We start from the raw sequence: 17,281 nt of genomic DNA, 5'->3' as shown, positions 1-17,281 counted from the left end.
TGGGGGAGAGGACGGTTTTCCGTCCCCTTCCCTCACTGTTCCCCTCTTTTCTCCTGGTGGGGCTTGTTCCCACTGACCAGGTTGAGGTTGTCTTCCCTATCATCTCCTTGTTTCTACCTGTCCCCCCATCCTTCAGACTCTACCCCTACTCTAACTTGTCTCACATTTTTTACTTTATTTATTTATTTTTAATTTTTTATTATATATATTTATTATTATTATTATTCATTATTTTTGTTTTTTTTAGGCCCTTGCCTCTGAAATCCTCGGAAATTAGGTTGCAGGGCCTGCCAGAGTACTTAAGCGATCCCTCTACTGCCTAACCTGCCTCCTCGGGGCTAAGCGTGGGCAACGAGGGGTCCCACTAGGGACCCAACGGCTAAATGGTCAGAAGAACCACATAACACGACACTACACAATGCTGACACACACACATTACACTTTTTAAACCTCTAGCCTTCACATAGTTCTGTGATACATAGAGTACACAATGCGGAGATGGGGGGAACCCATGGGGCCGTTAGACATCGAATACTTTACACTTTGCTTCCTCCGTTTTTAGAATGTCATCTCAAGTGAAGGAAAGCACATAGAACAATATCTGTAAATTTCAAATTCTAATATTAAAATCTAATCCTATGTGCTTTCCTGCACTTTGGCACTGTAAAGAACTCATGTTTACAGTGCCAATTTCTCCCCTGGTGGTGGAAATTCGAATTAAATTTTTTTTCTTCTACAAATCGTTTCCCCTACCCTAAATGACATACCCACCGATTTTCACAGTGCTATCTCTAACCGTTTTGACACTAGGGTCTCCTGAACAGGAAAACTTATTTTATGACCACCCGGTACTTGGATTTCAGTTCCAACTCACGTGAAAACGGACTGAATTGGAAACCCGTCAACTTATAGGGGTTTTTTGGCAACGTGACTGAGTTAATTGGTCTTAGGTAATGGTAGCATAGTTTTTTTCACCAGGAAACTCGGGTTTTTCGTCCAGCAATCAGCAAATTATAGATGTGCGGAAGTTTCCCTTTAGCCAGCTGGTAGTTGATTGCTGGAACGGACTTCCATCTGTTGTTATGGAAGTTGATAGCTTAAATAAAATTAAGGCTGAACTAAACAAACATTTGGAGTGACCAGATGGGCGAAATGGGAAGGTTTTTTTTTTTTTGGTTGATGCTGTATAAGCTTGCTTTCTTGAGTCATATGCCTCAACTAATGCTAATGCTAATGCTAAATTGACCATAGAAAACGAGCAATTTACAAATATGTTATATAACGTACATATTACCCCAGGGGCTCACATCTGGTGAGTATGGGCTTGGCACACGCAGGGTCCTGAGCTGGATATCATTATTCTTCTCTTTCTTGGTGATTCTCTCTGTCTCACACACACACACACACACACACACACACACACACACACACACACACACACACACACACACACACACACACACACACACACACACACACACACACACACACACACACACACACACAGCCTCAGGCTTCCTTGCACCATATGTCTAAATATAATAATAATATCTGTTATATGTTATACCTAACTCAGCTCAGGTTATAACATGAGTTATATTGTTAACTTAGGTGACTGAAACCGTATCAAGAATTCCATATGGTATCTGGGCATTTGTGATTATGGTTCTCTTTCTTGGTGATTCCCCTTTTACTTCTGACTCTCTCTCTCTCTCTCTCAGGGTAATTCAGAAATTTTTTTTTTTTTTGGCTGGTGCAGCATAAGCCTCAGGCTTCCTTGCACCATATAGCTAATAATAATAATAATAATAATAATTGCTGTGATAACCGTGAGCATACCTGAGTATTACTTTAATGATGATAAAATTCCTAAATCTTTAAGTAATATTACATTTTTTAAGTGACATTATCTTTTCGAAATTTAAAATGAAATTCAGAAAATACAGAATTTGGAATATTAGCGATTTTGTTCTTTTTCCCTTCCCGAATACAAATGTGTCAAACTAACTAAGCTTATCAATATATCAATATAACAATATCAATATATTGTGTCTGTCATAGGAAAGTTTGCTGGAGTAAAAATTCGAGTTTCTGGAGAAAACACCATTCTCGCCTGAGACTGACTAACTCAGCCACATTGTGAAAGAGGTCTATAAAAGTTCCTTGCGTCATTGATGGGATTCAGACTGTAACCTTTCTCACCCGGTGTGAAAAGTCACAGTTTGAATCCCGTATAACCCAGGGGCTCATATCTGGTGAGTATGGGCTTTCCACACCCAGGGTCCTGAGCTGGATATCATAATTCTTCTCTTTCTTGGTGATTCCCCTTCTACTTCTGACTGTTGTTCTCTCTCTCAAGGTAATTCAGAAAAAAAATTTTTTTTTTTGGCTGGTGCAGCAAAAGCCTCAGGCTTCCTTGCACCATTTAGCTAATACTAATAATAATAATAACCGTGAGCGCACCTGAGTATTACTTTAATGATGATAAAATTCCTAAATCTTTAAGTAATATTACATTTTTTTAAGTGACATTATCTTTTCGAAATTTAAAATAAATTCTGAAAATACAGAATTTGGAATATTAGCGATTTTGTTCTTTTTCCTTTTCCGAATACAAATTACACATTAATCATGATCCAACATGGCTGCGCCCTTTTAGTAACGAGTGCTCGTGTGTTAGTGTGATGTGTGGCAGCTTTGGTAGCATAGAGCGGGGAAGTATGAGTGAGGTATTCAGCTGGTTGATTCTGTGAAGGAGCGATGTTTTTCGCTGAGGTTAGCAAGTATCCGGAACTATCAACCAATGGAGAAATTGAAACATTTTTATTTCTGGAGGCATCACGAGGTATAGTGAAATTTGTAGGTATGTTATTTTCAATATTTTTATTTTTTTAAATTATAAGTTTCAGTATTAGTTTGTTATTGCTTGCTCTTAACAAGATAGCGATACTTTGTTTCATAATTTTATCGATCTTTAATAGCGGGCGTGACAGTGGGATGAGTTTTCTGCACTCTCCCCTGCGGAGGTGGAGGGGAGGGTGAAGAACTTAAAAACTGGGTCTAACTTTCCAGTCGGAGGAGGGAGGTAATGACACAATAATAATAAAATCTTTTTTGACTCCTATACGACCCAAAGTTGGCCAAGAGAAGTCGACAGCTTTATTGTAACTCAAAAAGCTGAGAACTTTTTAGAACGTGTGTTCAAAAAAAGCTATTACAAGATAAAATCATATTACGAGATAATGTATGAACACGCGTTCGGGTAAATGAATGCAGAAGTCTCATGAAAGTGTGCCGGTTACAGAAATCTTAAAAATATAAAGAGCTTTTTTTTTTTTTTTTTTTTTTTTTTTTGAGCACTTCTGGGGAAGTTTCTAGAGCATTTAGAACTTTCGAAATTAGATTATACAGGTAGAACAACTGCATCAAATGCAGTTGTACTACCTGTATTCTTGTCTTACATTACCAGTTGTTAAAATTTTAGAAAAAAAAATGCTATTTCTTTTATATTTATTGCTGCTGTCCTTTACTTTCTCTAAAAGAATAATTGACAGGAACCAGGTTTTAAAAAACTGGGTCCTATTAACTGGATACAGTCATAACACCCCCCCCCCCCTCTTACTGATATTTTGGACCCCCTCTGGCAAAAGTGTCATAGGGGCCTGAAACATCAGTAACATAAAAATATATTATCAAAAGTTAACACTCATACATAAAGGCTAGACAAACTATAGATTAATTTTTAAAAAGAACTGCTCTTATATCACATGGATAATGCAAAATTAGTTTATCAAGTGCTTTGACCTAATTCCTGAACTTATTACAAAGGTGACATTTCAGAATCCTTGCCAGATCCCATCATCAGACCATACTGGACTAAAATAAGGGGGAATATCAAATTTACATTTGTAGCAAATTTTGAAATTGGAGCAGGACTGTTTTCCTCCTGCTTCCAGTTACTTACTCAGTTTCCAGCTTTTTAAATGGTGCCTCCGTAGCCAGGTGCATAGCACACGCTTCTTGATTAGACCGGGATTTGAGCCCATGAGCCACCAAATACGGAGGATGCATAAAGGTCAGGGAATGACCACCGTATATCCCCGGAGCAATATGGCCTTAGTTGCTAATGCTCCTAAAAATCAAATAACAAAATAACATCCAGCTTTTTAAAGACAAAAGTCAGTGGCTGTAATACATGCAAAAATTGAATAATCAGTATAAAACACAGCTATGATGCTCAATACCTTCTACATTGTACAATATTTCAATATTTGCAGAAGAATAAGAGAAATTTACCTCAATATATGTAGAACATTTCCGTATGACACTCTCCAGAAATTAAAATATAAAATTACCACAAAATGATTACAGTAATAAAATCAATTAAAAAAATTTTAATGTAAATTTTGAAAAATGTCTTTCCTTCGAGGCTTTTCAACCATATGTCTTGATCACAGGAATAGAAATAATGCGGAGTATGTGAGTCAGAATCTTAAATGGAGAGATTTTGTGCATGCATGTAAAAGACCACGAATCAGAGATTAGATATATCCTAGGGGACACATCTGGTGAGTATGGGCTTGGCACACCCAGGATCCTGAGCCGGATATCATCATTTTTCTCTTTCTTGGTGATTCCCTCCTACTTCTCTCTCTCTCTCTCTCTCTCTCTCTCTCTCTCTCTCTCTCTCTCTCTCTCTCTCTCTCTCTCTAACTCAGAATTTTTTTTTGGCTGGTGCAGCATGAGCCTCAGGCTTCCTTGCACCACCATATGGCTAATAATAATAAAAAAAATAATAACGTACAATGAACGTTAAGAGAATTCTCATTTCTGGCGAGTGTCATACGGAAGTGTTCTGTGTATCGTGTTGAGATAAATTTCTCTTATTCTTCTACAAATATAAAACAATTTATAATGAAACAATATTAAATCATGGAATAGAGAATATATAAATTTTTAGTACATCTGCGTGTAATCCATAATTCTAAAAATGCATGACATGACTGACATGAGTTTGCATCCTGTCAATGAAGCAAGGAATTTTTAAAGGCCTGACTAGCTCAGTCAGTACAGCACAAGACTTAAATCTTGGGATTGTTCATTCAAGCTCCACATTGGGTGGTGGTAGATTTTATCCACTGGGAATGGTGCAGAGAAGGGCAACGAGGTTAGTGAAGGGAACAAAAATTACAGTGTCTGGAGACTAAGGCACCTGCGAGGTGATCTCATTGTTGTGTTTAAGGCCTTGAATGGATCCAGCAACTTCAGTGCTGATGGTATTCTTCGTCTTGCTCAGACTACACACATGAGGGGGCATAAATTAGTCGAGCAGGTGGATAGTTTGAATAAGTTCAAAGAAGAACTCCAAATTATTGGAGGGGATAGACAGGTGATGTGGGAGTTTTTTTTTTTTTTTGGCTGATTCTTTATAAGCTTGTGTTCTTGTGTAATTTGCCACTACTAATACTAATCTAGACACCGTTTAATTTGTTACAGCCAAGAAAGGTGTATATAAATCAGTTTATTTTAAAAATCCTTCAAATTGAACAACTAAAACTATCCAAGTAATCATTATTGGATAATTAAAATATTTATTCACAATACAAGTCATTAATCATGAATAAAACTTCACTGTGAATCCATGATGTAAAAAACTAGCTCATAAAAGTTTCTCCTACCATGACAGAATTTCAGTAAAAATTTCTTTGTAAATTTTTTTGTAAAAAGAGCCTAGGCTCTTTTTACATACTGTGGAAGCAGAGAGCAGTAATAATTGCTGGTGAAATGATTATTTTCAATGTAATTATAAATTATATATTATTATCATCAGCCATATGGCACAAGGAAGCCTGAGGCTTATGCTGCACCAGGCAAAAAAAAAAAAAAAAAAAAATTCAGAATTACCCTGAGAGAGAGAGAGAGAGAGAGAGAGAGAGAGAGATCACCAAGAAACAAAAGAATTATGATATCCAGCTCATCATTCTTCTGTTTCTTGGTGATTTGAGGATGTAGCTGTAAGCCACCCTAGATATGGTTCAAGAAGTGGAAGGCCCTTGATTCCAGCACTGAGTGTTAAATGGGTACAGAAACTGGCTGATCAAAAAGTAGTAAATATGGAATGGGATGGTGACTTCAAATTACGAGTGCATGACTTGTTCCACTGCATCAGGATGTGATCATAAGCCTCTTTTATGATCTACATAATGTGGAAGGCGAGACCAATCGTAATTGCTATGGCGGTTTTGTGTCTATTATAATATGAAATAACAGAACAATTTCTTAATTGCTAGTGAAGTGGTTATTTTCAGTTTGATTATGAATTCTATATGAGGCTGTAGCTAAAGTGACTCATGAGTACAAATGTCAGTCTAGATAGAGCCCTAGAAGTGGAAACCATTTGACTCTAGCATTGTGTCAAATGGGCACAGAAAATGACTAATCAGCAAATAGTAAACATGGGATATTGACTTTAAGTTCTAAGTGCACAGGTGTCCCACTGCATCGGGATCACTTGCAGTATTATTCTTGATCAGCATCAGTACAAGATATAATGACTGCAAGTTTTATATTTGTTGGATTTCCCAAAACAGTATGGCTTTGTGTGTTCTGGTTAGAAGAGGCATTTGACAGTAGCATCAACACAGGCTGCTGCATCTGGGAGGCACCTTCGTAGCCAGGTGGGCAGGAGCTTCTTGATTAGACCAGGGTTCGAGCCTGTGACCACCAAATACGGAGGATACGGAAAGGTCAGGGAATGACCACCGCATATCCCCGGAGCAATATGGCCTTAGTTGCTAATGCTCCTAAAAACCAAATAACAAACAAACAAACAAACAGCTGCATCTGGGATTTCAAAAAACGTTCCCTATGCCTATGTTCTGGTTCTGTTACATTGCCCAGAGGTGATAATCTTGTGTAACATCGCAAGTTCATTTGTTGTGGGCCTGTATTTTTTGAAAGAAATGAGGCTAAGAATAGACATGCATGGTATCCACACGTATGATTTTCCCAATTTGAGGGGTAATACCCTATAGAATTGCTGCAGTAAAAAAAAAAAAAAAAAAAAAAAAAAGAGCACATTTGATCTCTTATTGACTAGGCATTTTGGATTCAGATTTTTCCTTTGAAGTTGCCCTGAAAGGAATGTTTGATTAACCTATTGGTTAATCAAACTACTCTGTTTATTTGGCTATGATACCCAGTATATCTGTATTAAAATTGAGAAATTTTAATTGAATAAGGTCAAAATAGTTCTCTATTCACTGAGGAGTATTCATGTGATTGTCATTAGGATAAGAACTGGCCTGAATGTTGGGTAATGATTGTGTGCAAATTTTTTATTGTAATAAGTGCATATGCCATTTATTTATTTATACATTTATTTATTCTATTATTATTTTATTATCATATATTCTGTTGTTCATTTATTTATATATTTATTTGTGACCATAAATGAATAATATGTTAATATATATATATATATACAGGGTCAATAACATATAAGTTTACTGAGTAGTGGCACAATTTACCAAGGAGTAAATTAACAAAAACATTTGAACACTTAATTTAAATGTCATAAATAACATGTAAATGACATTATTAAGGTAATACTGGCATGAAATTGACTTCAAGGTGTAAGTTATACAAATAATTTTTCACCCTGTATTATTTGCTAATAATTGGAATATATATTTAAACACATTAGTTTTGTTTTTATTATAATCAACTTATTTTAATTTAATTTCTAGAGCTCCTGGGAACATTGTTTACACCGATTAAATATGACATAAATGGAAATATACAAGTAAGTTGTCTTGATTTATCTTAAAATTATGCAAAAGTTCTTCTAAATTAGGTCATGACTTCCTTTTAGTTATGAATACAATAGATGAAATTACTTTCTGGATTGAAAAAGTTACTTTAAAAGTATAATATCTTACTGATTAGTTGGTAGTGTTATGTTGGGGTGCAATTTAGTAAAAACAAAATATAATAATCATAATAATTTTTTTTACAACTGAGAAATTTTATATTGAAACTTTTCATAAACCAGCACCTGCCAAAAAAAAAAGAAAACAACAGGAACTTGGCTGAAACTGCAAATTTTCTATGCATTGGAACAACTCAGCCAAAAATGAAAACAGTCCTCCACTGAGTGTTTGTGTAACAGTGTGCCATTAAACATTATTTCTCAAATAAATATACATTTTCTTTATAATTACTAATACTTTATATTGCTAGTGGCTGATAACACTTCTAGATTGTAAAAAAAAAAAATAAAATAAAATAAGGGTTTTGTTAATGTTCTTAAACTTTTTTTTTTTTTTTTCTCCTTGCTGTAGCGGACATGGTGTTTTAGTATTACACATAAGCACGTGGTGATTGTGTTAATTGTATTTTTCCTTTTTTGTAGTGCATTATGCATATGTGATAAAATAATATATATATATATATTTTTTTTTTTTTTTTTTTTTTCTTTTTATGAAAACTCCAAACATGAAAGGTATTAGAACCTTCAAGCCATGTACTACACTTAGTACAGTGTAGGTTGAAGGTTGAGAAGACAAGATACTTTTGAAATTAGACTTGAATTTCCAGATTGTAATTTCAGGAAACAGATGTGAAGGAAAGTTGTTACAGGAAGTAGAAGGGATAAATGAGGAAGGGGAAAAGTTGGTTCTGTGAGTTTGGAATTGGTCGGTTCAGTCAAAACATTCTAGTTTTGACCAGTAACAGATTCAATTCAGAACAGTGTCAAACGAAATATCTATAGAAAAGGCATGTAGCAGAGACAGAGATAGAACGTGGAAAGCTGGTTCATTAATTACAGATGAGTCATTAATTAGCCCAACTACCCTCTTTTGAATAGTCTAGAAGCTTGAGAGAGATTTCAGAGGCACAATTCTAGATTTGGGAACAATATTCTACAGTGGTAGGGCAAGTTTGAAATTTCTATAGATTGAGTACTTGTTTAGAAGAAAAGTTATGTCAAAAGTGAAAAATAAAACCCAGTTTTTTTGTTTGTTTTTTTTCAAGAGAGAAGTCATTGAAAATGAGTATAGGAGCAGTAGACTTTTTTTGTAAGAAATATGACAGAAATGACTGAGTTTTAGATGGATTGAAGTTTAGTTTCTTTGCCCTATTGAAAAATTACATGGAGATTCCCATTTAACGAATTGGTGGTGGATATTTGAGAAGTTGAAGCTGTTTGTGCAAGTTAGGTTTCCCAAACTGAGACGTGAAATTTTAGTGTGCTATTGTCGGAAAAACTAACACTAAGATTTCCAGTAAATGGAAGGCAATTAATATACAAGCGGTAAAGAGTGGGAGAAAGAACTGAGCCTTAGGGGAAAACCAGCATTAGTCAAAAAGTTAGAGGACAGAGAGCCATCTACTGTCAATTACAAAAAAAATCACAGCGTATTTAGTTTTTCTTAGTAGGTGGTCATTGTAGGCTGCCTGTGCCATTATGTTAATTACATTTTGGTATTAATAGCATTGTTTGGGCATATGAATATGTACTCTTACCTCTTTTTTTAGGGAAAGGAATGCCAGGAGTTAATCAAACTCTAATGAGGGGCTAAATGATTTTGTAATAATTGAGAGGAAAGTAGAAGAGAAATTGTTGAAAGCTAAACATTAAAAAGGCACCTGGGGTGGATGTGATCTATCCAGTTAAATTAAGGGAGGCAGAAAAGGAGGTAACCAAACCCTTTGCCATAATTATGAGAGCATTTTTGGATTCCAGGGAGGTCCCAATTGACTGGAGATGTGCAAATGGATATCCGCTTCACAATTTGGAATCAAAAGGTGACATGAGTAATTGCAGACCTGTTAACTTAACTTCTGTTACGTGGAAAACAATGTGGTCATGGTTAAGGAAGTAATGCTGAACCATCTAGACTGGAATGCAGTTATTATTATTATTATTAACTATATGGCAAGGAAGCCTGAGGCTTATGCTGTACCAGCCATAAAAAAATTCCCGAGTTACCCAGAGAGAGAGAGAGTAAAAGGAATCACCAAGAGAGAGAAGAATGATGATATCCAGCTATACTGCAGTCATAGCATGGATTTTTTAAGGGGCAATCTTGTCTGACCAATTAGGTTGGATATTATGATGCAGCAACAAAGGAACTTGATGCAAAACATAATTTTGATATCATATACTTGGATTTTAGGAAAGCTTTTGATACCGTTATATATAATAGACTGCTGTACAAATTGGAGCAGTGTGGCATTAATGGCAAGTTACTGTTATGGATAAAGGGATAGTTGAGTGGGACAAGACAGAGTGGTTATTAATGAATAATGCTCTTCATGAACTAATGATATTAGTGGAGTCCCTCAGGGTCGTGCTGGGCCTATTGTTGTTTTCTATATTTACTGGCGCCTCCGTAGCCAGGTGGGCAGGAGCGGCAGTGGTAGTACACGCTTCTTGATTAGACCGGGGTTCAAGCCCGTGACCACCAAATACGGAGGATGTGCAAAGGTCAGGGAATGACCACCGCATATCCTCGGAGCAATATGACCTTAGTTGCTAATGCTCCTAAAAACCCAACAACAATTCTATATTTATTAATGATGCTGATGAAGGTATATCAGGCTTAATGTCTAAGTTTGCAGATGAAACAAAAGTTGACAAGGTGGTTAATGACATTATCAGGTTAAGCTACTGCAATAAGATTTAGAAAAATTAGGCAGATGGTCTGAGAATGGCAGTTGAAGTTTAACATTGACAAATGCAAGATACAGGATATGGGTACTAGTAATCCTATTTTAATGTACCATTTGTGTGGTATTATGTTCTGGGTAGTAGAAAATGAAAAAGACCTTCATTTTAGATATGAGGGTCAGATGTGAAGTTTTCTGAGCTGTGCAAACAGGTTGCTGTGACAGGGTTTAGTCAATGATATACAAGAATTTTGCCAGTAGGGATAAGGAGGAGGAATACTCATTGTATAAGACAATGGTTAGGCCCCATCTTAAGTACTGCATTGCATACAGGTTGGAGGCCTTGTTTTAGGAAGGATATAGATCTGCTGGAATGAATGCAGGGAATAACTTTGATATCTTATATTTCGATCATAGAAAGGCTTTTGATACTGTTGCACATGGAAGACTGCTGCACAAATTGGAGCAGTGTGGCATTGGAGGCAAAGTTCTGCTATGGATAAAGGGATGGTTGAGTGGGGAAGACATAGTGGTATTTAATGGACACTGTTCTTTGTTATTAGTGGAGTCCCTCAGGGTTCAGTGTTGGGTCCATTGTTTTGATTTCTGTATTTATTAATGATATTGATGATGGTATATCAGGCTTAATATCCAAGTTTGCACATGATATAAAGGTTGGCAGGGTTGTTGATGACAGTATGCTGCTGCAACAGGATCTAGAAAATTTGAGCAGATGGGCTGAGAGGTAGCATCTGAAGTTTAACATTGACAAATGAAAGTACAGTTAGTCCTCGTATAGCATGATAGTTGTGTTTCTAGAACCCCTCGTGCAATGCAAAATTGTGCAATATAAACAACAGGCCCTATGGGAAAAATGGAGTTAAGTGCCGATCACCCAAGATTGAACACACATTTGAAACCAAAACATTACCAAACAATAAATAATCGTAATAAAATACTTACATATTTTATTTCGACTATTACGTAATAAAATATTGCTAATGCTTTCGCTTCTATCGTAAGCAAACTGTTCTTTGTTTGATCTTCTATCCAAACAGACGTTCCATCTCTTCCAATTCTTTGTGTCTTGATCTAATGGATTTTGTTACACTTTGAGTTGTTCTATGAAAGTTTTTATTTTTTCTGCATTCTTTCTAATTCTCGGCGTTGCCTCGTTTAGGCCTGTAGCACGAGCAATATCACATGGTCTTTCATTTCGCTCAAAGCGTTTCACAATTTCATATTTTTCTCTATAACAGAGGCTAGCTGGCCATTAGCCTTACTGGGAAACCCCGGTGGGCCAGAGGCATGAAGACGATGGAGGCTGGTGTGATTTTGGCCATAAACGCTAGTATGAAGCTGCTACAAATTTTCCCGGACAAGAATTTTTGACCCAGTCTGTCCGCCTGTCTATCGATATTGCTTTTCTTTTTCTCTCTGAATCTGTAGTGTCTTCACTAGGACGCTTCCTTTTCACACCTTTTAAGTATTTACTCATTTTTAGGGAATAAAGCACAATTACAATATGTGGAGGCACGCTTGATACATATAAACAAAGCTATGCACGTGTAGCAACTGAATAAACATCACCTTAAAGCTCACATTTTACTAAAGCACAATTCTGGGGGTTACTACCATAAAACAATAAAAACGATTTCCAGTTGCGTTCCTGCTAGTGGAATCTGTTATAAACGGGTAGTAAACTCGATCTAATTGCATTTGCGATAATACTGATAGTTGGAATTGTGTGGGTTTTTACATTATTGTGTTTCCCTTTCACAGATATAAAAAAAACATAAATACATTTTCAGAATCTTCTCTTCATTCCTATCATGTTGCATTCAGTTGGGGTGATTCCACGTTCGACTGCCATTTCTTGTAAACACAAAAGCAAATCGTGCATAAGCGAATTCAGTTTGTGTTATACACGATATCGTTCCCCTATTTATAAATTGTGTATGAGCGAATTCGTGTAGTGTAAACATATGTTACCCGAGAACTGACTGTACTGCAAATGGGTAGCAGTAAACACAGAGTAACATATCAACTGTGTGGTACTACACTCAGGGTGGTAGAGAATGAAAAGGACCTGGGGGTAATTGTGCAGGTAGATATGAAGTTTTCTGAGCAGTGCAGATGGTCTGCAAGAGTAACTCATGGTGTCTTGTCAATGATATACAGGAATTTTTATAGCAGGGATAGGAAGGTGATTATCTCCTTGTATAAGGAAATGGTCAAGCCACACCTTGAGTACTGTATACAGGTCTGGAGGCCTCATTTTAGGAAGGATGTAGAGCTGCTGGAGTGAGTGCAGAGAAGGGCAATGAGATTAGTAACGAAACAATGGGTTGCTCTTACGAAGAAAGGCTTAAGTTTGCAAATTACAGTGTCTGGAGAGGCGATCTGATTGAGATGTAAAAATCCTTGAATGGTTTGAGCATGCATCAATGCTGATGGAATTCTTCCTCTTGCTCAGAATAATCGCCTGAGAGGGCATAAATTCAAATTGAGGAAAGACAGTTTTAGGATAGAAGTGCGGAAGTTTGCCTTTAGTCAGCGTGTGGTTGATTGCTGGAACAAACTTCCATCTGCCGCTGTAGAAGTTGATAGCTTAAATAGATTCAAGGTAGAACTAGACAAACATTTGGAGCAAGTGGATGGGTGAAATTAAAGGTTTTTTTTTTTTTTTTTTTTTTTTTTTAGCTGATGCTATATAAGCTTGCTTTCTTGCATCATATGCCTTTACTAATGCTAATTTCATTAGTAGAGTGACATTAGCAGAGTCTGTATTGATAATTATTGATCTGATGGAAGGTTTTGAGGTAATGCAAGTCTTAGCAGTTGATGAATTTCTCCATTACTTTGGAAAGAGAGGTAAGTAGTGCAGTGAATTTATAATCAGGAGGGAGGGAGGGGTTTTATCACCATTTTTAAGAAGTGGCTGGTTGTGAACAAATTTCCATGTAGAAGGAAGAACACCATTGGAATGAGAAAGTCTAAGGGGAAAAATGTGGCAAAGAACAGGTGCAGGTTCAATTGCACAGGTTTTGAGAACAAATGAATAACTGTCATCAGAACCTGGAGTTTTCTTGCATCAAGATTGCTCAGGATTTTTCTAATATCCTTCTTTTGAAAGACCATGGGTGATATTGAGTTCAATTTGTTTTGATATGGCAGGAGACATTTGTCAAGATCATCAATGCAAGAGTTAGAAAAAATCTAGGATGCTAGTAACAGGTTTTATATTTAGTTGAGGATGTAATAGAACCATCAGGTTGTAACAGAGGTGGGAGTTTGGATGATCAGAAGTTGCAGCTGATAGCTTTGACAGGAGACTAGAATGCTTGACTTGATCTCTCAATAATAATTTCACTACACAAAATGAGCAAACAGTGGGATTGGAAGAATTAAAACAGTAAAAACACTGATGGATCCAATATCTCTCTATTACAGAAGATTTAGGAGAAGTCCGGCTGGCCTGCCTCCCTAAAATCCACTCATGCACACCTTCTCGATGGTAAGCTCTGATACGTCACTTAGGTGGCAACGAACGTGTACAGTGGTTCTCTTCAAGACGCTTGGTCAGCGTGAAGAGGAAAAGACCAAACCCTCCAACATATGACAGCATGACGAAACAAATGGCCCTTAGTCCCCAGCAGCTTTCACTCTCCCTCTTATGGCAGCGAGAGGATCAGAGTGGAAGCAGAGGGTGCTAAGAATCTCTGGGTACGACCAGGCTGCCATGCACGGAAACTGAACCTGGCCTGTTATAACGTAAAATCACTCATCGGTGAAGACAGGATATTAGAGCTGGAAAAGTAATTAGAAAATGTTAATTGGAATATCATTGGTTTGGCTGAAACAAGAAGAAGAAATGAATCACTTATAAGTTTATCAAGTGGAAATCTGCTGTACACCAATGGAAACAGTGAAAGGAGTGAAGGTGGAGTTGGGTTTCTGGTCCATAAAGATTTTAAAAACAACATTTTGGAATTCAAAAGTACATCACCAAGGGTGTCAAGACTAATACTCAAGATTTCTAAGAGGTACAAGCTAAAGATTATAATGATTTATGCACCAACATCGAGCCATGATGATGAAGAGGTTGAAGAAATGTACACCGAAATTGAGAGTCTTCTAGATGAGCAGAAAACCCACTACTCAATGCTAAGGTTGGAAAAAGACAAAACAGCGCAGAAAGGGGAACTATAGGAAATTTTGGAATTGGTGAAAGAAATGAAAGAGGTGAAAGACTTGTGGAATTTGCAGAATCTCAAGGACTGTCAGTAATGAACACTTTTTTTTCAAGAAAAGGGTGAACAGAAAGTGGACATGGAAAAGTCCGAATGGATTAACTACTAATGAAATCGACTTCATCCTCACTAACAGAAGATATATTGTGAATGATGTTACCGTCCTGAATAAGGTAAATGTTGGAAGTGATCACAGAATGGTAAGATGTACACTTGATATAGATGTAGGAAAGGAAAGGAAAAAACTGACTCGAGTAAATAATACAAAGGTCTTTGAGATAACAGAAGAGGAGAAAAAGCAGTATGTACTGGAACTTAAGAACAAGTTTGAGCTTCTGCAGACTGCTCAGGACCAAGATATCGACGAGGAATATTACAACTTTCTGAAAGTGATAAAGCCCAAGAAACCTATAGGGAAACAGAAATCCAAAGAAGAAAAAAATTAGTCAAGAAACACTTGTCATGATGAACCAAAGACGACAAATGAAGAGCAAGAAAAACACTGACAGGGAGAAAATTGAGTATACTGAGTTATCCAAAGCCATTAGAAAGAGACTCAGAGAGGACATAAGAAGATTTAACACAAGAAAAGTAGAACAAGCATTAAGGGAAAACAAAGGATTTAAATCAGCAGCCATGAGCAGTAATACAGAAAGACAAATGATACTGAAACTGAAGAATAGCGATGGTGTACTTATAAACAGCAGAGAAGGCATAATTCAAATAGCAGAAGACTACTATAGAGAATTATACAAGGAGCGAGGGAATGATACCAGCAGTGGGGAAGATGGATTGCGAAGTAGCAACACATATGACATACCCGATATTCTTCCTGATGAGGTAGAACATGCATTGAAGAAAATGAAGAATCAGAAAGCCCCGGGGGAAGATGAAGTTACTGTAGAGTTGTTAAAATTGGGAAGAAGAGACATAACACAAAAACTGGCAAGGCTCTTCACAAAGTGCATTGGTGTGAAGCCTAAGCAGTGGAATAATGCAATCATAGTTTCGCTGCATAAGAAAGGAGATAAATCAGAAATTGGAAATTATAGACCAATTAGCTTGTTATCCCACATCTACAAGTTGTTCACAAGGGTCATTACTAACAGATTAGAAAGAATACTTGATGAGAATCAACCGAAAGAGCAAGCTGGCTTTAGGACAGGATTCTCAACTATGGATCACCTTCATGTAATATCACAGCTAATGGAGAAAGCAAATGAATATAAAACACCATTATGCCTGGCATTTGTGGATTATGAAAAGGCATTTGACTCCATACAGCATAAGGCAATGTTTCGGGCACTGGAAAGACAAGGCATTGATCCCCATATATTATGATTTTGAAGAAAATATATGAGTGTGCTACCTCCTTTATTAGACTAGACAAAGACAGTAGGAAATTTAAAATTGAGAAAGGAGTTCGACAAGGAGACACTATCTCTGAAGCTGTTTACTGCTGCCCTTGAGGAAGCTTTCAGAAGATTAGACTGGTCGCAGAAAGGAGTCAATGTGAACGGAGAGTACCTAAACCATTTACGATTTGCAGATGACATTGTGGTCATAAGCGACGATCCCAAAGAATTAGAGGAAAATCTTAATCAGTTATGCACAGCTAGTAAGGATTTTGGACTAAAGATGAATATGGCTAAAACAAAGTAATGATGAACAAGTATGCCACAGAAAGGGAAATAATGATTGAAGGAGCAGTAATTGAAAAGGTGGAGTCGTATACTTATTTGGGACAAGTTATTAGCTGTAATAATGATAAATGGCTGGAAGTCAAGAGAAGAATAAATTTTGGATGGATAGCATTCAGGAAATATGCTATCTTCCCAACCATGTATACTCCCCACCATGACTTATGGAAGTGAAACTTGGGCACTCACCAAAAGAATGGAAGAGAAGCTGAGATCTACACAGCAAAGAATGGAACGAATTGGGAATCAGACTGTTAGATAAGAAGAGAAACACATGGATTAGGCAGCAAACTCAAGTAAAGGACATTCATATCAAAACTAAAGAACTAAAATGGTCTTGGGCAGGACACATAGCTCGAAGACATGATGACAAATGGACTAAGAAAATAACAGAATGGTATCCAAGAGGAGCTAGAAGAAAACCTGGAAGACAAAGGCGGAGATGGATAGATGAAATTCACGAGTTTGTGGGTAGTAAATGGATGGCCAGTGCTCAAAACAGAAGGAACTGGAAAGTTGCTGGAGAGGCCTTCATCCTGCAGTGGTTTGAAAATGGCTGATGATGATGAATGTGAAATGACATGATGCTGAGAATGGCCATGAGTGAGAGGCTCCTTTGGAGAAGAGACCATCACCAAGTGTGATCTGAAGTGC

General features: G+C 36.9%; 1 protein-coding gene across 1 annotated transcript in view; it reads left to right on the top strand.

The window, feature by feature from the left end:
- Positions 1–2,646: 2,646 nt before the first annotated feature.
- LOC150090198 (glycolipid transfer protein) overlaps positions 2,647–17,281 on the top strand; it is an 82,011-nt gene continuing 67,376 nt past the window's right edge. Inside the window, exons 1-2 of the mRNA XM_090369010.1 lie at positions 2,647–2,863; positions 7,749–7,804. Coding sequence (XP_090225136.1) covers positions 2,761–2,863; positions 7,749–7,804 — 159 coding nt within the window. The 5' untranslated portion in view covers positions 2,647–2,760. The remainder of the gene's footprint in view (positions 2,864–7,748; positions 7,805–17,281) is intronic.

This window comes from Mastigoproctus giganteus, chromosome 2 (genome assembly GCF_048544385.1).
Source record: "Mastigoproctus giganteus isolate SK-2022 chromosome 2, ASM4854438v1, whole genome shotgun sequence".
NCBI lineage: Eukaryota > Metazoa > Arthropoda > Arachnida > Uropygi > Thelyphonidae > Mastigoproctus > Mastigoproctus giganteus.
This window is presented reverse-complemented; position numbering and strand designations above follow the sequence as displayed.